The sequence below is a fragment of the Apis florea genome, unplaced genomic scaffold (genome assembly GCF_048593485.1).
Source record: "Apis florea isolate Af1SG1 unplaced genomic scaffold, ASM4859348v1 contig_2492_pilon, whole genome shotgun sequence".
Taxonomy (NCBI): domain Eukaryota; kingdom Metazoa; phylum Arthropoda; class Insecta; order Hymenoptera; family Apidae; genus Apis; species Apis florea.
Window position 1 is genome coordinate 393,973 of NW_028256593.1, and position 25,390 is coordinate 419,362.

General features: G+C 27.1%; 3 protein-coding genes and 4 long non-coding RNA genes across 19 annotated transcripts; 5 read left to right on the forward strand and 2 right to left on the reverse strand.

Moving 5' to 3' along the window:
* Positions 1-9: 9 nt before the first annotated feature.
* On the forward strand, positions 10-830 carry LOC147657879 (uncharacterized). The gene is made up of 2 exons (XR_015291474.1): positions 10-222; positions 282-830. It is a non-coding gene; the product is annotated as an uncharacterized LOC147657879 (long non-coding RNA).
* Positions 831-893: 63 nt separating this feature from the next.
* On the reverse strand, positions 894-2,370 carry HDAC3 (histone deacetylase 3). The gene has a single exon (XM_012487110.3). It carries the CDS (start codon positions 2,368-2,370, stop codon positions 1,069-1,071), a length of 1,302 nt encoding a protein of 433 aa, XP_012342564.1. The 3' UTR covers positions 894-1,068.
* Positions 2,371-2,575: 205 nt separating this feature from the next.
* On the forward strand, positions 2,576-4,150 carry LOC100866532 (uncharacterized). Of its 2 annotated transcripts, none has more exons than XM_086905856.1 (3): positions 2,576-3,221; positions 3,301-3,639; positions 3,737-4,150. In XM_086905856.1, exons 2-3 carry the CDS (start codon positions 3,340-3,342, stop codon positions 4,007-4,009), a joined length of 573 nt encoding a protein of 190 aa, XP_086761982.1. In that variant the 5' UTR covers positions 2,576-3,221; positions 3,301-3,339; the 3' UTR covers positions 4,010-4,150. The 2 variants fall into 2 exon arrangements, with proteins under 2 accessions (XP_086761982.1, XP_012342581.1); XM_012487127.3 differs by having other exon boundaries at positions 2,783-3,217.
* A 418-nt stretch (positions 4,151-4,568) lies between these two features.
* On the forward strand, positions 4,569-22,224 carry LOC100866303 (sex-lethal homolog). 11 transcript variants are annotated; one of them, XM_086905859.1, is made up of 7 exons: positions 4,569-5,021; positions 7,756-8,065; positions 8,152-8,327; positions 8,427-8,540; positions 9,364-9,524; positions 15,790-16,067; positions 21,827-22,224. In XM_086905859.1, exons 1-6 carry the CDS (start codon positions 4,966-4,968, stop codon positions 16,044-16,046), a joined length of 1,074 nt encoding a protein of 357 aa, XP_086761985.1. In that variant the 5' UTR covers positions 4,569-4,965; the 3' UTR covers positions 16,047-16,067; positions 21,827-22,224. The 11 variants fall into 11 exon arrangements, with proteins under 11 accessions (XP_086761985.1, XP_031772657.2, XP_086761994.1 ...); XM_031916797.2 differs by having other exon boundaries at positions 15,790-16,008; XM_086905864.1 differs by having other exon boundaries at positions 4,695-5,021; positions 7,560-8,065.
* LOC100866654 (uncharacterized) lies at positions 14,495-15,327 on the forward strand. The gene is made up of 2 exons (XR_142922.4): positions 14,495-14,675; positions 14,773-15,327. It is a non-coding gene; the product is annotated as an uncharacterized LOC100866654 (long non-coding RNA).
* On the reverse strand, positions 15,224-23,515 carry LOC105735598 (uncharacterized). Its single transcript, XR_015291478.1, has 3 exons — positions 23,044-23,515; positions 15,557-15,724; positions 15,224-15,444 (listed from the first exon to the last, which is right to left on the reverse strand). It is a non-coding gene; the product is annotated as an uncharacterized LOC105735598 (long non-coding RNA).
* On the forward strand, positions 23,478-25,094 carry LOC147657880 (uncharacterized). Of its 2 annotated transcripts, none has more exons than XR_015291480.1 (2): positions 23,478-23,601; positions 23,999-25,094. It is a non-coding gene; the product is annotated as an uncharacterized LOC147657880 (long non-coding RNA). The 2 variants fall into 2 exon arrangements; XR_015291481.1 differs by having other exon boundaries at positions 23,531-23,683.
* The last annotated feature ends 296 nt before the right edge of the window (positions 25,095-25,390 follow it).

Genomic DNA, 25,390 nt, shown 5'->3' on the forward strand with positions numbered 1-25,390 from the left:
TATATAAAAGCAAGAATTTACAATGAAAAGAAATATAACCAGAAAGAAAATGTGTTTCTACAAAAGAAAAACAAATAAAAAAAATGCAGCTTTATCAAATCTTGTGCCTAAATTATGTATTGTATATGTTTCAATGCCTCTTTGGCAAAATCATTATTATTCTATTCAAGCAGGTTATTTCTATTGATAGTCTTGTATTTTTTTTAACTAATAAGTGTTAAGGTAAATATTTTCGTTCCTTTCATACTGTGAGTATTTTTATACTTGTATTATTTTTTCAGAAACTTTTGTAAAGTTTTATGAACGAATGTACAGAACAAAGCGCTTTAATTTAAGAAGAAAAGACCTAATTTATTATATTAGTTACGTTTTTTAATATAAATATATATATATATATTATATGGAAGCCGAGCAGCAAATATTAGGAAAAAAAAACATATTTTAAGTTCTACTTTTTGAACATAATAAGGAAATTATTCATGAAGATAAAATTCTCTGTGATATAGCAAAATAGCCCCAAAACAGAGATAGAAAAGTTATCATGTTATTGTTCTTATTATTACTGCTATTATTATTATTATTATTATTATTATTATTATTATTATTATTATTATTATTATTATTATTATTATCATCATCATCATTATCATTATCATCATCATCATCATCATCATCATCATTATTATTATTATTATTATTATTATTATTATTATTATTATTATTATTATTATTATCATCATCACCATTATTATCGTCATTGTTATATTATTGTAAACAATATGCTGTCTGACATACAATAACAACAATAAACTTGCCTAATAACTATTTAATAATTTGAAATTATTAAATCAACATATAATGGTAAATTAACAGATATATATATAATTGTCAAATTAAAAAATAAGTCATTTTAATAGATTTAAAAATATTTACAAGTTTATATATTGTATTTACAATCATTCACATTAAAATTGAATTTTAGTTGTTCTACATTACAAGTGCACATATGATGGTTTTCTAATATAATATTATTTCTATTTTATAATATTTAATTTGTTGATTCTTTTATCATGTTTCGCTTACATCCATTTTGTCTTGATCTTTTTCTCCAGAATAGTATTCATTTGCTGGTTCAATTATTTTATCGGTGTCTTGTACATTTTGTCTAGAATCTAGATCAGGTTCTGGTTGTCTTTCTTCTTCAGGAGGCAATGCATCGCATGGAACATCTTGCATTTGAACACTTGGAGAGTGTTGAATCATTTTCAAATTATCGTACACATGTCTTGTAATAGCTTCTAAATATTGTTTACTATTTGCATTATCTTGTCTTGTTACAACATCAGGGTGCAATGTAAAATCTGGTGCAAAATATTCTAAATATTCTGTATATGGTAACTCATTACTAATCTGTTCGTCAACAAGCAAAGAAGTTTCGTAAGTCCAACAACGTGCAACATTACGTAATGTATATCCTCCTCCTCCAACAGTGAGCAATGGTATATTCAAGTCTCTAACAAATTTTACACATTCTCCATGTCCTTTTGTACTTAAACTAAAGCAACCAAGACGATCATTTGCAAGCGAATCTGCACCACATTGTAAAACTATCGCTGTCGGTTGGAAAAATTCCATTACATGAGATATGACTGGTTTGAATACTTGAACATAAGATGTATCATCTATACCCTCTTTCAAAGGTACATTAACAGAGTAATACCTCCCACTTTCTGCTCCAATTTCATACATATCTCCAGTACCAGGAAAAAAGTAATTTCCATATTTATGAAAAGATACTGTCATTACTCTATCTGTAAGATAAAATGCTTCTTGCACTCCATCTCCATGATGAACATCTATATCTATATAAAGTACTCTAGCATGATATTTTAATAATTCCAAAATTGCTATGACAATATCATTAATATAACAAAAACCAGAAGCTTCAAATTTTTTTGCGTGATGTAACCCTCCACTCCAATTAATAGCAATATCACAGCAATTATTGTTTAGTTTTGTAGCACCTTCTAAAGAAGCGCCTGTGTACATAGAACAAAAATCAAACAGTCCTTCAAAAACAGGGCAATCATCACCTACATTAAAGTGACTTAAATATTTGGTATATCCTTGTAAGTTTTGTGGAGTCACTCTTTGTAGAAATTCAACATATTCGTCTGAATGAAAGCGACACATGTCATGAGTACTAGCACGATACGGACGATAGATTTGCATTTTTTTATGGAGACCATAATTAAGTACTAAACTATGTATTACAGCAAGCCTATGGGGTTTCATAGGATGTCCAGGACCATAATGAAAATTTCCGACGTCTGGATTATAAAAGTATGATACTTTTTTGTTGTAACTCATTTTGAGGTTAGTTTACACGTATTTATATGTATATAACTATACATAAAAAAATATTTTTATATTTATGACATCATTAGGTATATAATATTAAATAATGAAATAATTACAATTCTTTAATATTATTAATTTTTACTATTACTATTACTTTTACTATTATTTTTAATATCGCAATGTAAAATCACTTAATATTATTCATATATACTTTGAAGTGTATGTAAATTAAAAAAAATATATATCAAAATTTCATAATCAATTTTCATCAAGTCTCAAATAAACAACTTAAATTATTTACAATAATAATAATAATAAAATTGTATTAACAATACGTGTAATTTATAATTAATATAATATAATAAACATCAATATAATGAAACTCTACTTATTTCTAACTGTCGTTTTAATAACTTTTCAGTGCCATCTATAGACAAATCTACTATTAATATTTAAGGAAATACAAGACAAATATATTTTTAATATTTTTTATATTTTTTAAAAAATATATCTTAAAAAGAATACATATTTCAATATTATTAAAGTTTATTAAAATTATTTATTTATAATAAATATTTTATGAAACTGAAAAATCAATATCCTAGAATAGAAAAATTAAGGAACGTATTTATCAAAACCTATTTTCGAATTTGAAATTTTTTATGATTTATATTATGCTCATTTTTTTTGAATTTTGTAAATTTATTTTAGAAATCATACTTAAATAGACCAATTCTCATTTTTTTCATCATTTTTTTAATTGGAAGTTGAATTAAATTTCATAGACTACGGCCATTCTTGTTTTTCGTACGTTGGCGATTGACAGCGTCACTCTTAATGTATTCCAAGGGATGAAGCGAGTATATTTCAATTTCATATTTCTTACCAATAATATCTTAATTAACATGTCTTAATTAATATTTGAAATATTTATATTAGAAATCATAAGTGGTTCGTTGAATAAGAATATAAGAAAATATGCGACCAGATTCACGCAGCGTTTCATTTACATTTCACCGGGAAATTCTGAATATCAACAATTCACCGGAGATTACAAAAAAGATAAGACGACGTCTTCAAGATCGTTTTGAGAAAGAAAAATCTGAAGATTCCTGTAAAGGAAAGATGCCAAAGGAAAAACAAACAAGTGATCGTACTTGGAACAATTTAACTCTGGGAAATGTGTCAGCAGATTCTAGACGTGCTCTGCGAAGTGGAGCTGAGAAATTATCCAAAACCATATCTTCCGTACGCATAACTTTTGGAACTATTTCACAGGTTAGATAAATTACGAAAAAAATGATTAAGATAAAAATTGATTATTATGATGACTTCAAATTATGATTATAAATATCCTTTTATTTCTTACATTTAGAAATTCAAAAGTTCTACACGAAGACGTCAAAGATTGGAGGAGCAACAATCTCCTAACAGTATTTGTAAAATGCAGACTCCTCAAACCCGTTCTCGTCAACTTCTTGGTCGAACACCAACAAAACTTTATAGTCCTTTTGGCATAGAATCTCCAAGACATGCATGGAATAAAGAGAATAATGAAACACCAGTGCATAGTCCTACAGAAACACGATATCTCCAATGTAGACCTTTTCGTTTTTCGAGAGCCAAAGGATTTTCTGTATTAAGATAAAATCTTTTCATTCTTTCTTTTAACTATTATTGAAATGATTTCCTTGTTTTCTAGCAATGCATTCAGGATTATGTGCCTTGTGCAACTTATAATTGAATTATTTTATTCAATTTTGATCAATAGATAAATACAGAAACATGATATATATATATATGTATATATATATATATAGAGAGAGAAAGAGAGAGAACTCCAATTTATAATTATTCTTTTGATATATTATCAATGATATCGAGCTGCTTTATATATATATGTAGTGCATAATCTATTTATACTTTTTATACATATTTATATAATTATTATTACAATATTGAATAAAAAAGCATAAAAAATTTCTTGAATTAAATCTTTCAAATCAAAATTAATAAAAAAAAAACAAGATTTTGAACTAATTTAAAAGATAAAACTAGTAATAAGTGAAAAAAATGAAACCTAACCTCGCAAATGAATACCGTTCACTGTTAATATTAATCCAATTTATCTATGAAATAGTGTATTAATTTTTTTCACTTATTTTAAAGAAAAAAATGCAATTAATAATGACAAGAAAAAATCATAGTTATAAAATATTTGCTATATTCATTTTTTATTTTTCGTTTGTTCATATTAAGAAACATCAAGTAGTAGTAACTTCAATGATTTCAATTCACTAGCGAACGAAGTCAAGGTGCAATGAATTTTCTCAGAAATTTTTTTTCGTGCATCAAGAATTGCACGTACGAAACCAATTAAATCGTTCAATGAAATCTTGAAGTGAGAAACACGAAAAATTTCATTGAGTTAGTGCGCACGTGCATGTTTATAGCATAGCCGTGAAAAAAAAAATCTTCGTAAAATGCGCCACTGCATCCAAAAAGCATTGTGAATGCGACACGACCGACATGTGAAAATGAAAAATCGCTCACTTCGACAGAAGATACTCTAACACTTAGTGTTATGTTTCACACACGCTCGAAATGGCTACAAACGAACAAAACGAAGATACGCAAAATAATATAAATTCTCAAGTCAGGTAAGTTTTTTATTTAAACCTAATTTCTCATTTAAAAATATTTTACAATAATAAAAAAATTAAAAAATATTTTGTAATAACCTGTTACATTTTATCAATCGTGAAATTTAGAACGAGGTTAGAAATCGTAGTTATCATTGCTTAATGCATAAAATTATTATTTATGTATTTAATATTTTTATTTTTAAAAGTTTGATTTCTATTATATTATTTTTTTTTGCTTTTGTTTGCTGCATAATAAATTGAATTAAATATTGAATTTTTAGTTAAAAGAATAAAGTCTTAAATTTATCATTGCAAACAGATTTAAAAATGTAATGTTTAATAATGCAATGTAATTTATTGAAATTTAAAAAAATTAAATTTTATATAAATCATCATCATGTATTTTTTATAACAAAATTCCAGCATTTAATTCTTTTATAATTATTAGATACGTCATATATTTATTTTGAGCACCATTATTGGTTATATTTACTTCTTTCTTATCTAATAAACGAACAGGATAACGAACTATAATTCACATAAATTTCAACGATTAAAGGAATAATTTCGTTTTTTGAAACAAAGTAGAGTATAAAAAAATGACGGTCACATAATCCAAACAGGAACAACGTATATCATTTCCGGTTTGTAAAATTTTACTGCAATAATTTGTACAAACGTTTCGATATCACGTGAAACTCGAACTACGTAAAATCGCGCGTCGAATTTATCATGTTCGCAGTTCCTTACTGGGAAGTATTGTCAAGGTATGTTCAAAAAATTTTTTTTAAAGATTTATACACATATATAACGAATTAAATTTTCTGTCATTAACATAAATAGAGTATACTTATCTTTAAAAATCGTGAAATAAGTTTTTTTATGTATTAAACGATTATTATAATAATATAATCGCGAAAATCATAGTCATATATTCAATTTATTTAAAAATCATTGAAAGAATAGAATAATAGGAGAAATTGGCATAGGCCCGAATTTATGTAAACATGCGCTAGAAATTTAGGCGGGATGTCCCGCCCCATGCGCATCCCCATTATACAGGATGTTTCATTCGATAGAAGATCAACATATTACATACTATATGCTTTTAAAAGAATCATAACCTTTACGAAGAAATTTTATAATTATTTTTATTTTATGAATTAAACTGAAGTTATTGTTGATATAATATTTTTTCCACGTTGTTAATAAAATTAGATATATTTAAAATGTACAAATTAAGTGAAACTGTCTGTATTATTCATTGGTGAGAGTGGTGTAGTGGGGTAGCGTGCCGCGAGAGGGTGTCGCGCAAGGCAGGTCAGGGCTGGGGCTCAGTACGTTTGCGTACGCTGTGTCGTATGTATCGTGCGACGTTCCTCCGCGATTCTTCGCTTGCTAACTTCTCCATTCTCTGTGTATCGGATCCTTCGGTGCGAAAGCAACGCATCACATCAAATACCATCAAGTGTGATAACAAAGTGTGCATGATTCGATGGTGATGGTGCAACGAGCTTACATAATTATTGGCGTGTATTAAGCAGAATTGCATATAACGTGTGATACAAGTGAGTGAGTGTATACTGCTCTTTTCGTCGATCTTCTCCCACTATATACGGTGTTTCTTTAACTACTTCTTTCCCGCTTCGGTACGTATATCTTTATACCTTTTCTCTCACTCAGGGCACAATTCTACATTTGGCGAAAGTTTAATTTATCTTTAAGTTTATTTTTTCTTCTTCTTCATCTGCTATGGTGCCCCTTTTTCACTCACTCCCTCCATATTCTGACAGCTTGGTCGATTCATGAATCTGCCGGGCCATTTCCCCGGGCTTCTTCGAAATAAGGCCAAACGATTATTTTCTGTCACCAAACTTCGAAAAGAATTTTTTTTTTATTCCTTCTCTTTCTATAATAGATTGAACTATTTGATGATACAACTTTTAAGATTTATCGACAATTGCTAATAAATGAGATTAAAATGAAATAGCGCGTTTCTCTTCAATCAAGTTTCTAATAAAAATTGCGTAAACAATAAACAAACTAGACACAAGCTATCGAATACGCGGAAGTTCTCGTCAACGAAGCGTGCTCTTCTTCCCCTTTTTTTTTTACAATTCAATGATACAATTCAATTCTACAAAAGTAGAAACATTAATATATTGAAAAAATAAAGTGTTCATTTTAAAGTGCTTTCACGAATATTGCTTTGGATATAAAATAAAATAGATTTTTGTCCATTTATTATATTTTATCTTATATATACTTATATATAAAAAAGGTTATGATATATTAGCATTTTATAACTAAATGACTCGTTTCTATATTTGTTGTAACTTGAAATAGTACAAAAAATTTATAGATAATGTAGATTTAAAAATATTTTCATATGCATAATTATTTGGTACTTATCTGTTAGCAAAGAAATTTCTTGTTTAGTTTCACAATTGATATGCTTCATATGGTTTGATTTTAGTTCCTTTCATTCATGGCTATTCTTGCTGGTTCTGTTTTGTCCTTACTTGCCTTTGTTTGTTTGTTTCTGATACACAGGTTTGGCATCATATACATATATGTATATATGCAGATTTATTTTCTATTTATTTTGAACCGCTTAAAGAAAGTGAGAGCATTCAAAAGTGCAGGCAGAGCAGCGATCATGGCATTGCACGGGGAAAACGTAGTAATGATTTTGTTTATATTTTTTGTATTTGCTGACCCCACCAACGATTATCCTGGGACATATCAGTTGGAGTACGCAGGAGCCAGAGCCGCACAACTCACAATTGGTAGCATCAAATCAGCAAGAACTGCAGAATCAAACTCCAAATCAGAAAGTAGATCAAGAATTTGCTAAAATGACAGATCAACGAGAACAACAACCTCAACCACAACAACAGCAACAGGCGCAACAGCAACAGCAAACCAAAGGCAATGAAGAACCAAGAACAAATTTGATTATTAATTATCTTCCACAGAGTATGACAGAAAAAGATCTTTACAGTCTTTTTGTAACTATTGGGCCTGTGGAATCTTGTCGTGTTATGAAAGATTATAAAGTATGTTTTGTTTCATAAACTATATAAATTTAGCTTTTTATTTTTATGAATTATATTATTTTTATATTTTTAATTTCATTTTATAGACAGGATATAGTTATGGTTTTGGATTTGTTAATTATGCAAAAGCTGAAGATGCAGCCACAGCTATAAGTACTTTAAATGGACTTCAAGTTCAAAATAAAAGGCTAAAAGTATCCTTTGCACGACCATCTGGTGAAGAGATTAAAGAAACTAATCTTTATGTAACAAATTTGCCGAGGTATGCTATGATTTAATATTTAATATTTATTTATTTTAATATTAATTAATAAAATAAAATAAACAATATATAATAAAATTATTAATTTCATTTTTTTAGAAATATAACTGAAAGTCAGATTGATGATATATTTAGTAAATATGGAAATATTGTGCAAAAAAATATTTTAAAAGACAAACTTACTGGATTACCAAGAGGTGTAGCATTTGTAAGGTATATTTTTTTAGTGTTTCATTTCTTAAACTATATATTATTAAGATAAATTATGAATGTTAAACAGTTTTATAAAAATTTGTTTCAAAAAAACAATTTATTTAACTATATTGATAAAAAATATTGCTTATGAAATATTCTTTTGAAATAAGCATTATTTCATAATGCAATTTTATATTTCAATTTTTGATATAATAATAATAATATATTATTATTCCAACTCTATAATAAATTATAGAGTTATTATAGATTTGATTGTATTGAATTATAGAATTGTTTATAATAATCTGTTCCTTCACATTTTCACGCGATTAGTTATATTTTTATTTTGCTATTATTTGGAAATATATATATATATATATATATATATATATGAACAATTGATAGTTATAGTTGTTTGTGCCAAAGAAGAAATGTTTAGTTATTATGCAATCTATATGTGTCTGTATTTATTTTCCGAAATCTTTGCTGCCAAATTATTTTGACCACTTCTCTAGTGCTTATTTTATTTGCATAATTTTGACTTACTTAACAGACCACTGACCTAGTTAATGCAATTGTGCATGCAAAGAGATTTATGGTTTATTGTAGGAAAATAGTCCAAAAAGTGTGTCAACTATCTAGAAATAGAATCTACAACTAGTTTAATAAATTTGATTTTGGCAAGTTTTAAGGACTCATTAATTCACATTCTATATATTATGCTCTAAATAATTCCCAATTAATATTATAAACTGTGTAAATATCTGGCAATTATATTCATTATCAAGTAAATTTTTTATTTGATTTTTAAATTTCTATTATAATAATTATATCTTTGTAGATTCGATAAACGGGAAGAAGCACAAGAAGCGATCGCACGACTACATGGAACGATACCAGAAGGTGGATCAGAGCCACTTAGCGTAAAAATCGCGGAGGAACACGGAAAACAAAAAGCGGCATACTACGCTGGATGGCAGGCTGGTTACAATCAGAGTAGAGGTAAGTAATTTTAATTTTGTCAATAGACAATTAGTCTTGCTCAAATTTCTTTCGTTCTCAACCTGACAGTAGAAATTATTTTTTTATAGAATTAATAAAATGTTGACCAACTATGGAATTATAATAATTATTTAAAAATGAAAATCCTAAAATTTTAATTCATAAATAATTGTGAAATAAATTGATTTTTACTGACAGGTGAGATTTGCATTTTGGCTTTCTATAAATCCTACCAAATAAATCATCGTTTCGTTATTGCCATATTGTTGGAACTGTAGAAGCACATGAGATTTGAGAGATAATTTTTTTTCAATAGAACGCATCTCTCTCTCTCTCTTTTTCTCTTTCTCTCTCAGCTCGTCACTTTTTCAAATTGTCGTATTAATTTTTTCCGTTTCTTTTCTTTCTTTTTATCGCGATGATACGCGTGCAATTGTGAAAACAGGGTAATGTCATTTTAACAAATTTTGTAACGTAGTTGCAAGGTGTAAGAAATTTCTGTATCTATTTAATACACGTTGTCCAAGATGCGAATGATCTTTTGATTAAATTAATTTGGAAAGAGCCTTCGCATCATTGACGACGTGTAAATGTGAGAACATGTCTAACATTTGAATTGTTTGCCAGATATGGCTGCACTTAAATCAAAGTACAGCGAAGATTGAAAGTGCTGTTTGCGTTCTAATGCGTGCAACGAATAATGCAGCAAATTTTCTGCGAATATAGTGGAGACACGTTTCTTGTCGCGCCTGTTATGTTTTTCTGTGTTCTCTTTGTTTTTGTTATAAGTTTTTTCGACGTTGTGCGCATGAAATTGTTTCACGTGTAATTAAAAAATAATAATAATAATAATAATAAAGGAAAATAATGCAGAAGATTCCTGGCAGTGGTGTTCAATGAAAGAAAAAAATCTCTTTGCAGATGGACATAAAAGAAAAAAATAATGAAACAGACAAGAATGCAAATATGTAGTGTTGCTGTGATAGAAATGTTTCTGTGTGTGATAATTTTTAGTGCACAAAAGCAAGAAATGAAAAGAAAAAGTAATGAAATGAAATGTTGTATCCTGCTAAAGTCAGTGACAACTTGTGTTACAAGAAAAAAGAGAAACATTCATTAAGTTGTATTCAGCACACAAGGCTGGTTGTCTAGAAGTTTGATTTTTTCTTTTTTTTTGGACATTTTCTGGTCAACAATTGTAACTCTGTTTTGATTAATTGCCAATGCTATTGTTACCATATTGATTTTGCATTGTCATGTATTTTCAAATGTATTCAAATCACACTATGAGCATCATCTTCATTCTATACATTTTTGTGTCAACAAATTATTGTATAATTACGTCTTAAAACTGTTTTGTACTTTCTTTTGATAAGACATACAATTTCATATTACATATATATATATATATATATATATATATATATTTTTATATTTAATTATAACATGTATATAATATATATATATATATATATATATATATATATATATATATATATATATATGTATATATATATATATATATATGTTCTGTTACTTATTTAAGATTTTGGAAATACATTTTCTGTTTAAGAAGAAATTTGTTACTTCCTCTTATAATCCTTCAATAATGAACGTGCGTGCGTTGTTTTTTGTTTTTTCTTCTTTTTTTTTCCTTTATAATCATAATTAAGGTTTAAGGTCTTTTAAAATATAAAATAATTAATGAGCGCCTGTAGTATTTAGTGTTCAAAGAAAATATGTATGTTTTAAGTAGAATTTTTTGTAACACGATGTTTTGAGACTTGCTTATACACTGCTCAAAATGTAAAATAATTCTTAAAATCAATTTTTTGTGAAAAAGATACAGTATTATTTGCATAAAAAATTTGGAGCAGCGTGTAAAATACGCAATTTATTTAATCCACAAATTGTTGTATGCCTGCGAATAATTTAGCGAGCGTCATTGCTAATCCATGATTAGTTCTGGATTTGCAGATTGCATTTGCAGAAACATGTGGCTTTAACAGAGAACTTGTTCAGTGCATGGCTGTGTCCTCTTTCAAGCGATTATCATATGCAATAGTAGACAAATGTATTTAGATAAATAAGTTTCTCTTTATGATTAACATTCTATCATATTTAAAATTTTGGATCTAATTTATTAAGTGAATAATATAGATAATATTAAATAAAGACACAAAATTTTCAGATTTAATAAAACCATAAAATTTTTCAGTTTATTTGTTTCAATAAAATTATTTATCTAATTACATTTGTTTCAAGTATTTCGTATAACTCTTTAACATAAATCATTTTCATTTCTATGCTCGCCAATCCACAAAGGAGAACGTCTGTATCCGACCAGGAATAAATACCAGCGTTATGCACATTACCTTTATTAAAAGAAGAACGCAATTTCTTGTTCGGTACTCATTGTTACCCTTACAGTTATGCTACCATGAATTCCTATTGATGTAATGAGATTGGCATGATTAAGTGCGCTTATACCAGCACAATTGTTACCATTTTTATTGTAATTCGAGAAAAGGGATTTATAAAGATAAGGAAAACAAATTTTGCTTTTTGATTAAATCTTTTAAGATTGCTTCGTTTTTTCTTAATGATCTTATCCTAGTTCAATTTCATTTTTTTATTTAATGCAAATTGTACAGTTTCTAATTGAATCTAATTTTTTCACAAAGCAAAACTGTTTGTAATTAAATAAAAAAATCACACAATTTGCTCAACAAATGTAAACGAGTACTTTGTAATTTATCAGAAAACCAATCTATGGATCTAAAGTTCTTTTCTAAGAAAAAGAAACTTTAGATACAATTTTACTGTTTTAAGAATATTCATTGAATATTTATATAATAATGCAATTTAACACTTTGACCTAAAATATAGGAAACATTCACTTAATTTTTGTATCAAATAATAGTTTAAAAAAATTAATTAAAATAAGCATTAGTTTCTAATATTTTTAGGGTCAATGTGCTGAATAAGAAAAAAGAGGTATTTGTGGGTTTTAAATTGAATAATTAAGTTGTAATCATTTTTACAACTTTGAATAGTTAGATGACTCCTTGCAAACGTTGCACAATTTTTACAATTGTCTGTTATCTGATGGCCTGTTCATCATGTTCACTAATATTGACTGTAGTGAACTATATAGATAGTGAAAATATGTATAGATATTCATCCTGTAAAACAATCGGGACAATTAGTTAAATAAATTATATTGTCTTAAAAAATTTTGATGGATGAACATTGTAGATGAATTTAGTTGTCGTAAAGACAATTTGAATAATAGACGAGCGAATAGGCTTATTAAAAAGCGTTGTCGAGTCATATTTAATAAGTTGTTGCTAAAGTAACAATATTGAACGATAAAATTGTGATCGATTGGAAGTATGATGACAATTTTTTCATATATAAAGTTAAAATCTTCGCTGTTACTTATTTTTGTCGCTTATATATATATATATATATATATATATATATATATATATATAGAGCTTTAAATATATATACATATGTGTCTGCATATATATATATCTTCTGATACGTATATATACATATATGTATACATACGTATACATATATATATCGGTTAAAAAATGTGAATTTCGAAGTTAGTTAGAATATATAAGAAATATTTGTATCTCCTGTGACCCTGACAATCGTTCCTTTTTTAGTCGGTTTTTTGCGACCATATTAAGTATTTACAAATGATTAGGACATGAACGCTTTTGATATAGTCCGTAACGATATAATAAAATAATAAATCCTGATAGAAAGTATCTTGCTCGTATAATACGTTCAAGTGCATGATATGATTAAGAACAGGAGTGCATAACCTTTTTTGACTTGTATGATATTTTTATTGTATTTTATTTTATTTGATTTTATATTATTTTACTTTATTTTACTTGAAAGAAATGAATAATGTATGAATAATATAACGAATACGAATAATTGACGGTAATATGATTAGGTTTTTTAGATTTTATTTGAATAGGATTTGATTTCTCAAGAAGAGTAAAATAATTTTTTTTCGATTCTTCACGTACATTAATAATTAATTAATTTTGTACGTAGTGTATTATTTTTTAATAATAAGTTAAAAATAAGTAAACATAATAAAAACTTAAAGAAATTATCATTTTTAAATATATCAGCCCTTTTATTATTATTATTATTATTATTATTATTATTATTATTATTATTATTATTATTATTATTATTATTATTATTATTATTACATATAACTTTGAACAATTAAAAATTAATGAAATTAATATGTAATTGATAAAAAATGATAGGTTGTGCACTCTCAAATGGGGGGAAAAAGAAAGAAATAAAAACTTAAATTTCGTTAGGAATTTAATATTGCGAATGCGCTGGTATTTGAACCCCTTTCCACACAACTAATGTCTGTTGTAAAATTTCTATCACTGTGAAATTTCAATTGCAGAAATACAATAATTAGATCGTAACGATTTGGATAAAAAAGGAATGGTGAAAGAAACAGGAAACTAATTAGTACTTAAGTCAATCCAATTAATGAGTAAGATTTTCAAATATTCCTTTAGAATATTCATATTACAAAATAAACTCATATTGTTCTTTCTAAAAAAAAAAAAAAAAAAAAGAAGAAGAAAAGAAATATAGAAAGAAAGAGAAAAACACTTGATACAAAAGGATTTAAAATCAATAAAAATGAAAATGAGGTTACTCTGTGCAGATAAAAATTCCCTAGAAAAGCTGGTAATGAAATATAAAAAATAGAGAGAATTATTAATACCGAAAATGAAAGCAATAAGAAAGTTTATCTTTATAAGAGAAAGAATAATTTGAGTTTTTCAGTGTACATAAATCAAAATTCTAATTTTTAACTTAACATGTTAAGTAGTAAATTATAACGTCTAATGGATCGAAAATTGTGCGAAATGGTTATAATCCCGAAGTCCAATAGTGCTAATGATGGCTGTGATATGGAATAAGAAAAAAATTAACAAGAATGAACGAAAAAAAGTAAAGTATCCGGGATATATAACGGATAAAATACGTTTTTTTCTCGCTTTTTTGTTGTTATCTTCTTTTTTATCTTCTTCTTGCGACGACAAAATTTTATTATTTGATTCTTGTGTTAAAAGCTTGAAAAAGGTTATTTGAAATATATTTAAAATATTTACTTATAAATTACATAGGATTTAATACAAAAGTTGAAAAAATTGTAAAATTTTATTATTTATTTATGAAGATTTTTACAGTTGACATCAGAGCGATGAAATTGGGGAGACAGAGAATAATTTCTCGGTTAAAAATGCCTGCGACATTCCCAATAATATATTCATCGTCTTTTTCTCTTTCTTCTTTAGAAATCAATATTTAAAAGAAAAAAAAGTCTTCAAAAGACACATTCTATGATCGACATTTTACTATAATAAATCGATCTCATTTTAGCGAGAAATTTAATTCTAGCATTTAAAATAAATAAACGATTAACAAGTTGCAGAGTAAACCGGAAGTAACATCTATTCAATAAGAGGATGATTCTTTATATTGAAACTAATCATATAATTATCGAACATAATTTTTCATTTATAAAATATTTTTAAAAGAAAAAAAGATGCTGTTCGTAACATAACCTAATTAAGCGTTTCTTATTATTTCCTGTTTACTCTGTGCATTAATAAAGAGACACGTATACATACTATATAATAAAATATATTATATTGACATAGTAGAAAATTATGATTATGTATATGTTGTATGGATAAGCTAAATAACAATTGTATGAACATTACCATTTAAACGTGTTCAATGCGTATAATACGGAATGTGTGAAGTTATATTGAGAAACTGGCCTAATAATACATAATGACTTTTGTGCTGATGATTTTATTTATTCGTGGTTCCGATGTCATCATATCTAAGAAAAAAAAAAATCATGAAAATCAATAAGGGAACCATCGTTTTCATCAGGACAAAATATATTTATTCAAAACTTCTATCAAACACGTCCCTATATAAGTATCTCATACCTTTCTTATCCTTGTTGCTACAGGGGTCTGAATGATTCTGTAGACAGTCATTAAATTTGATTAAAATGATTAGAAATCAATAATCAACATCTGTCCACTTTATTCTATACTATATGCCATCACCTATTTTTACATTCTAATATCCTTTGAATCGTTCCATTCTCTAACCTAAAAATTAAAAAAAAAATTTTTTCAAATAATTTTCAAAATATTGATTATTATAATATTTTCAGGTGCTGGAGGTGGTCTAGGTGGTGGAGGAAGAGGCAGAGGTATTGGAGGGCCGCCAGGAATGGGCATAGGTATTAGTGGAGGTGGACCAGGAATGTTAGGAAGAGCAGGAGGTGGTTTCGGGCCGCGTGGCGGGCCACACGGCAGCTTTCTTGGCGGAAGTGGCGGTCCAGGCGCTATGAGGATGGAAAAAATTCATCCACATCGCTTTAATCCTATTGGTATGGGCGGCGGCTATGTGCAGTCGCACTTCTGGTGACCTAGTATCGTCGACGATCTGGTTAGCAAGACAGCACCGGCTACGTACCTTTCTTCGTTCAATCGGAGATCAAGCAACGACAATTGTTGTCGTTTGTAACTTTGCCGAATAAACATACGTTTTCTTCGAGCGATCGTGAAGTCATGGAGATATAGGAACACATCAGGATCGAGAAAGGTTGCCCTCATAAACAGTATAATGACAGACAAAGACAACAGGGTACAAGTATAGCAACCTAGTCCTCAATTATGAATTCCTTTGTCTCCTACGATATTCAGATCGAGATGTTTGAGGACTGACTGATCAAGGATATGTAAATTATTATGCATAGTATTTAATAATATTTTTACGTGCCTGAACCAAAGCTCAGAATACCTAGTATTGTAGATACATGTGGCGATAGATATTCAGTTTTAAAATTTGTTTTAAAATTTCGAATATTTCGAGATCTTAGACTATAAAAAATAATTTGAAATTATGGATCCACTCGAAGCCCTCTAAGTAGCATAAATATAATATAATATATCACTTTATTGTGAATTTTTTAAGGGTAAAGCTTATAATTGTTACATTTTTTTGTCAATTTTTTTTTCGAAGTTTTCAAAACTCATTGAAAGAATTAACTCCAAGATCTCGAAGCAGTTTATTAGATAAAATTTTGGATGATGATAAAAGAGTGTAAAGCTGGTCCTATCGCTATTTCTATATTGCTTTTTATAGTTAAAGTTTCTTCTTTCTTTTTTAGCTTTAATGTCTTCGTTCCATTGTGCGTTTAAATTAGTGGCGTTTATTTTCGCCAAATAAATAATGCACGTTGAATATTATAAAATGTTAAGGTACAAAAAAAATGAAAAAAGGAGGGTATTAATATTTGATTATCGAATTGCCTATTTTAAATTGGGCATAATCAGATTCGATGATGAAGTTATGTCCTGCTAAATTAGCTCTGTTATTGCGTCCCTAAGATCGTTAATAGGCGAATTTTTATGAGATTTTATTTTTCTGACACTCAAAACGCATACGCGATATGAATATTCTTCTTATTCTATATTACACTTAAAAAGATCGTTAAGGCATACTGCAGGCTAAAATTTCAAGATATTTTATTCAATAACAAAATATTATAAAATGTTTCTAATTTTAAATAACAAATCGATACAATATTTTAGAACTGTTCAATGATTTCAATTGTAACAAATTTCCTCTTAAAAAATGTAGATAATATTGTAATAATTATTTAGATTCATTTAGCATACAATTTATTCAGAAATTTTGAATAGTTCTATTTTTTCTTTTTTTATATCTGAATTATGTTTAAATATAAAGCTCAATGAATAACTCTTATCAAATGGACAGTATCAAGATTTAATTGTTTATTTAGGCTAACAAATATAGATTCCTGTTATTAATTATTTTATTATATTCTAATGGAGTACCTGTTATTAATTTAAAATCTTTATTCGTTCGTTAACAAGTCAGACAATTTTCATACTTTTGGCCAGCAGCGTGCCTCTTATTATATCTCAAATGAATTGTCACACGATATTATCCTCTTAGCTTTGGTCAGCTTCACGATCGCTCGAGTACTATTTATAAAGACCAGCTAAAGGCTGAACTTTATTGGAAAAGATCTCCTTTTTTCCTTGATAGTTCAATATTTTAATATTTTTGAATGAGAAGGAAACGGGGGCACGTTGAGGACAGAAGCTAAGAGTTTTACATGTTGTTGTACATTTTTTAATGGTTCTAACTCTTGAAACTTTATCAAACGTTTAACGTTAAGAAAAAGAGTTTTTATCGGATAGTGTATAAGGAGACTGTGTTTCTTATGGCGTTGGACCTCGATGGTTGCAAAGAAACAATGTTATTAAGCAGTTTTTTAGTTTTTAAAATAATAATGTAAAATCGATCAAATGTTCACAAAATTTTCGAACTTATTTTTGTATGATTAAGGATATAATCTTTAGATCGTCATTTGTGTACTTAAAAAAATATAAAAAATATAAAAAAAATAAAAAAAGCACCATCGTTGTCCACTAGAATCGCCACAAATTGTATATAAATCATAATAGAAACACATTATTATTACGGCATGTCATAGACAAAAATGAGACTGACTTTTTATAGGGGACTACGCGAACAATTTTAAAAATCGAAATTGTTTTATTATTATCTCAAAGCAAGTGCGCTAGATCTTCATTTTTTCTTCTGTATTTCTTATTTTTCTTTTCTTTCTATTTTAATTGCAACGGGAAGTAAAAACTAAATGCTTTCTATTGCAACTGTATTCATAATAGACATAGCAAACATTGCACTTTACATTATTTAGCAATGAATATGTAATTTAAAAAAAAAATTAGTATAATATTCGTACTAAATCTTTTCATATTGACGATTAAGTCATTGTTTTGTAATTTTCATAACATGATCATCAATATGATTTTGTTAACAACATTTATATGATCATTTACACGCTCTCTCTCTCTCTCTCTCTCTCTCTCTCTCTCTCTCTCTCTCTCTATCTATCTATCTATCTATCTATCTATCTATCTATCTATCTATCATCTATCTATCTATCTATCTATCTATCTATCTATCTATCTATCTATCTATCTATCTATCTATCTATCTATCTATCTATCTATCTCTATTTATCTATTTATCCATCTATCTATCTATCTATCTATCTATCTATCTATCTATCTATCTCACGATAATTCATAGTTACATAAGAACTAATTATTTAAAATGAAATAAAATGTCTATAAAAAAGTGGAGAACTACGTTGGTTGTGTATATCTGTTGATAGAGGACGAGAAAAAAAGTATAGTCATCAGATTCTTCAGAAATATGATTATTTATTATAGTCGTATCTTTGATACGACTTACTTTTTTCTCGTTTTTTTTTCTACAGTCTTAAAGAATAAAGAAATTCAGTGACTATAAACAAAATGAATGAAGAAAAAATGTTCACTGTTGCGTTTCACTGAGTACAGTGTTGCCCTTCAAAAGGCAGCTTGCATTTAAAAAATAGCAAAGTGCCCGATGACGAGCCGCATCGTAATCAGCTCAGAATTATTTAGATTTTAGAATATTTCTTGTAACAATATTGTAAAAGAATGCAAGATATTCTCCATTTGGTGTACATTGTCACTGTTTAACTTCCAAATTCAAACTTTTAGCACTTCACATACTGAATATAATACTTTTGTCACATTGTACACAATTATATTGGAATTTCCATAATTAAAGAAAGATTCAAACGGAAACTAGCTTAACCAATGATATAAACTTTAGGAAAGGTGCCTTCTGACTGAGTATTTTGTGAAATTCAAACAGAAACTTTATAACTACTGAAACTTCTACACCCACAGGATGTTGTAGTTTAGAGATTAATTCAGCCATAAGAGGAAACAGGAAGGGGCGGATAGCTGCATAAGATATCACCTTAATAAATGTAATGCTAAGTGCAACAAAAGATGTGGAAATCTTAGATATTTTCTTTTTCCATGAATTTCATGCTAGAAAATATAAATATTGTAATTTTTTATAATTTTATCTTCGATTTCTCGTTATCATATTGATAATATGAATCATATTATATTTGGAAGTTTAACATACATGTATATTAAAGTCATAAATTAGATTATAAATTACTTTAAAATATTATTGAAACTTTGATTTAAATTTGGATATAATATTTATATTTAATGAAATGCATACTTAAATTAATGTGTACAAGGCAAATCAACACTTGAATTTCTTTCAATAATACTATTATCACAACTAAACGAAAATTAATCTCCACTCTTCAATTTCACTTAAAATATTATAAGAATTATTAAGAAGCATGAGTTAATAATCTAAATCTATTTAAAGTTGCCACATAAGCAAAAATAGATACTCCAACTATTCTGGATCTTCCTCTTTACAATCTTAATTAGTTCTCAATTAAAAATTAGGTCAATTGAAATTGAAGAGAAAAATTTCTGAGTAATTTTCTTTTTTATATAAATATTTATATAATATATATAAATGTTTATATTATTAAATTGGATATAAAATGTTTATCAAAGTATAAAATATTTTAAAGAGCAAGCTTTGGCTTGGACATGTTATGAGACGTGAAACATTTTTTAGGGTCAGTTCAGAGTCATTGGTCTTTTTCTTGATACGATTAGAAAATTTTTCTAGTTCGTTAGTCATAATCGCTCTCGTCCTCTAATTTGAATGAGTATTTTTTTTCCCCTTCTTTTTTCTATTCATCTTTTCTTCTTTCCATAAGATTTGTGGAAAACAGAAAACTTTCCCTTAACTATTAATATTGGTTAGCATTAAAGTAAAGCATACATTTGCTTCCGACTGGTTTGAGGGTCAGTATTTTTCAGTTTCAGATTTTATAGTATATCAGATGTTATTTCTTCTTACGTTTTTCTTCTTTAAGGGAAAAATTTGAAATAGTACAAAAGAATTTTAAAATCAAGAAATAATATAATTTAGTATTAACAGTAAGAAAAATCTCGTTAGAGAAAAACTATTTTATTTATTAAATTAAAATGATTGATTAGTTCAATCCAAAAAACTTCATTAATTATTCCATGAACAAAGATTTTATAAACAAACAGAGTCATAAAAACTATAGGAAGACGTTTTTTTTTTCAATCGAGTATATTACACATATTACTATAATTTTGATTTTTATTTAACATGTTTCTTACATAGCTAAAAAAAATCCGTCATAAGGTTTGTCCTAGTGCGTGCTAGTGCATGGATTAAATCCACATCGTTTAATGCGTTTTCGGTCGGTCCCTTCGGTATAATAAAAAACACTTGTAAAAATACTTGTAACAAGTGCGGAATTATCAGGATAATTGTTAATTGAAAATAAAAGATGACGAATAATAAAGTTTTTCGTATGTAAGAAACACAGATTTCATTTAAAAAATTCATCGATGATTGTGGAAATCAGAAAGTACATCAAAGTAGGATTTATTTAGTAATAAATCTATAGCATTATTCGAACAAAATTTTATTCGAATAAGATTTTAATCATAATTTAAAAAAATCAAACGATGAATGGTATGCGATATCACGCAACATTAATCTTATAATTGAGTGTGTAATTAGGAATTTGATCAAAAAGGAAAGAAAAATAAAAGAAAAATTAGTACAATTTAGTATAATTGTAATAATTGTTTAAATCATGTGATGCTTAATTTCACTTTCATCAGGAAAATCTTACGAATATATTGATATGATATTTAAAGTGATAGTACAAAACTAGATTAGAAATTGGAAAAATTTCTCCATTAAATCCAATAATTTAACATTAATCATTTAATGTTAACATTATATCAATTTTAATCTTCGAAATTAAAAGCGATCACTGTTAATTTTGATTTTAATTTCAGTCTCGTACCTCCCGGTTATTGGCCCACATTAATTTCAATAAATTTATTCGAAATCATTTAAAAATTATTCGTTATTTCTAATTTACGAATAATTTCATTTATTTGAAGATTATTTAAATAAAATTTTTATTCGAATAAAAACTTAATCGAATAACGCTCATCTTTAATTTATATATTAGAAAAATAGGAATTATTAGGAATAGAAATTTCATATAGAATATTTAACATATTTCATCATAGGAAAATATATATTCAAATTGAAAAAATGAAAATGAACGAAAGATTAGAAACAAAAAACTTTTCTTCCTTTTTTGGTAATTAAACAATATACTTATAATTTTCAACATCAACAACATTTGTTGTTCACAGGAAAAATGATCGCACAGTCATGAGGAGGAGCCACATGAGGCCTTTAAAATTCATTCAGTCGACCCGCTTTTACAGGACCATCTGGAATGTTTTTTTAGTGGACCGATAGTTTTATCTTTTTCAATGATTCACAATTGAATCATAATGGATGTAAAAAAACTGCAGCCTGATCGAATCAGAGGAATTAAGAGGAATGTAAAAAAAAATTTGTCATCATCATTTAAACATCATAACTCGGATTAACACATTATCAAATTTTTATTGTATAAGTTGAACGTTTTTTATTGCATAAAACAACTTTTACTAAAATAGAAACATGATTATGTATGTATATTTATTTATTTTCATTCATATGTAGCATTCATATTAGTAATTAAAAAAAATTATTCAATGAAAAATTTGCAGTTCTGAGAAAGAGAAATTAAACCCTGGCACCCAATATGTTAATTTCTAGTCAGAAATGCTTTGAAAATTTCTTGCCGGAGAAGGATGAGAATCTCCGAGTTAGTAGGTAGATATTACTGTGATGGAACATGACTCACACATTACGCTGTAGTTGATTTTTCTCGAGCGAATCAACAAGCTAGAGTCGATGCACCTCGCTATATGCTTATGCTTATTTTTCAATTAATTTTTCAAATATACATTCGAATTTTTGAAACATTCTATTGAAACATCCAATTTTTATTTCAGAAGATCGTTTATAAGTTCGACAGAAACTTTGTTAGCTTATTCGTTAATTGATTTTAAATCAAAGACAGTTAAGAAGAATATATTAAGAATAATGTAGCCAATGTAGTCAATTCTTGACCTAGAAATATTATTTGCATTCACGTTATAATTACAATATGCAACATGTGATATCCGGAATTATTTAGTATAATAGTGATATTCAATTTCTTATTTTAATCACTCGACATACAATTTAATTTTATTGTAAAATCGAGAAAAATTTTATTCACTTCTCAAACTCTTAAAATAATTATTATGACAAATTATACATCTTTACAAAATTAACAATAATCGCAATTTATTGAAATTAACATTTATTGAAAATTTTACAATTTAAAAATCAAATATAGTAATAAGCAAGTTGCATCATTTATTATACATATATGGAGATATAAGTGAATGTAGGTGAATAACAATTGGTCCAGGATATGTCGCAGCACGATATAATATCTGTGCTTTATGGAATACCCTACGAATCAGCTTACCAAACATGCATAGCCCACAAAAAGATATTCGTTTCCGCCCAGCGTGATATCCATGGTATCACAGGAAGGTTAGAATCAGCCTCTGTACACTACCATATCAAGCGATGTATATATACATCTTTTTCAATGAATTCATTTGATTAAAAATACCGAATCATTTCTTTTTCTTTTTTGAAAAAAGATAAATAAACAAAATAAAAGAATGTAAATAAAATTAAACAGAAGATCAAGATTATTATAACACTGCACTTTTTGATTTAAAATGATTTAAAACGGTTTTGAATCAATTCTGTTAAATTAGAAATATGCAAAATTAATGAAGACATAACATACAACCACCAACTGGTATGATATCCCGAGGGCGACTGAACCGAACACTACTGAACAGTGAACTTGATTTACAGCTGCGGAGAAGGGAGGATTCCGAGAGAAAGAAACACGTGGTGCGATCCTCCGAATGAAGAGGGGATCTGCGACACTTGGACACAGAATGCGTAGTTTTTCCTCTGTTGGCCAACCAATGAAATTGTTAAGTGAATCGCAAATTAAATTTTGACGGTATTAATTTAAAAGTGTAAACACGATTTGTCAAATCTGCAATTTCATTTATCGGTTCATCAAGTCTTCAGGCTTTGTATAAGTGAAGTTGTTATTTAAAAATTTTGTACTCTTATTACTTTATTTATAGATGTATTAGATATTTTACTCAAGATAATTATACAAGCTTTTGAATCAGTTAAAAATGATTATATCAATTTTGATAATTGAGAATTCATTATATGTCATTTCTGATCTATCTATGCAATATGAATATATAATGAACATAATGAAAATAAGTAAAAAAATATAATTTTTTTAAAATATCCTTCATTATCATATCATTCCATAATTAAAGTTTTTATTTTTAATAATTGTACAATGAAAATAAAAATAATTTAGAAAAAATTATTTTTAGAGAAAATAAAATATAAGAAACATTTAGAGTTGCAAGTTTAACTCAGATCAGAAAGGCACCATCGAAAGTTTATCAATTATTTGAAAGACCTATCTAAAAGAGAAGAAGAAAAAAAAGTCAATGCATATTGGAAAAATAAGATAAACAGAAACATATGGAAGCAAAGGGGACTTGGAAAGAGTCAGAGGGCAGTGTCCTGAGGCAAGAGGGCAGAACCGGGCCAGAGAAAAATTTGCATTTCCTGTTCACAATGAATAACGCTGTATGGAGAAACCATATTGATCATCGAATTAATTCAATAATCTTCGAAATTTCAACTGAGAAAACCATATTTCAAAATCTTTATAGAAGAAATCTATTTGTGACCATCAAAAAAAATTCGAGTAACCATTCATTGACATAACATCTTTATCACAAAGAATATCACGATACTTATTCTTTTATATTTTTGTTATTCATTATATTTTTTATATTCTTATTTCTCTTCTTCTAGAGATTTATTAATAATCAAATATTAATAATCACAATTATTATCACATTATTATTATTATTATTATATCTAGAGTATAGATTTATTTTTTCATTAGAATTATATCGAATAAAAAAGAAAAAGAGAAATGGAATGTTTATAAGAACAGCTGTTTTTGCCCTTGAGGTTGTTGACCATACATGCATCTATTTATGTAGAGGTCTTTATGTTAACTTTGGATTCCCAGGTATTCATAGAAGCAACACGTGTCTATTAACTTCGGCCAAGTTCCTCTTTGTCTTTTAGTTAGCGTTTTTTGCGCTCCATTTATTCTTTGATTTGCATGCTCGAAGTAATTATAGAATACTCAATTGGAATGAATTTGTTTGTTAATTAAAAAAGAGTTAATGTTTGAAGAAATTTCCAAGATATATAGCATAGTTGATAATATTATGAAATTACAAATATACATGATATAGATATATAAAAATATTATATATTATTATATAAATTCTAGATATGTTAACATTATCAAATAAATTTAAGAGAAATTAAGAATTTAAATAAAATTAAGAAAGTAATTAAAAAAAAAATGTATAAAATAAAATAAAATTATATTAAATTAAACTATCGATGTTCTTATCGATAATTTTTATAATTTTTAAATATGTTATAAAGAACAAAATTAAACTATTTTTTTCTATATATATAACCGTCAAGTGATTGATCTTAATAAATAAGAATATAGCAAAGTTCATAAAAGAACTATTAATATATATTCAATATATATTCTCACTGCCGTGAATCAGATTTGTTGAATATTTTCTTGTTTATAATAAATAAATCAATCTTATAATGTATTTTATAATGCATTCCATCTATAATCATTGAATGAAGTAGTTACATTTAAAAAGAAGAAAGAA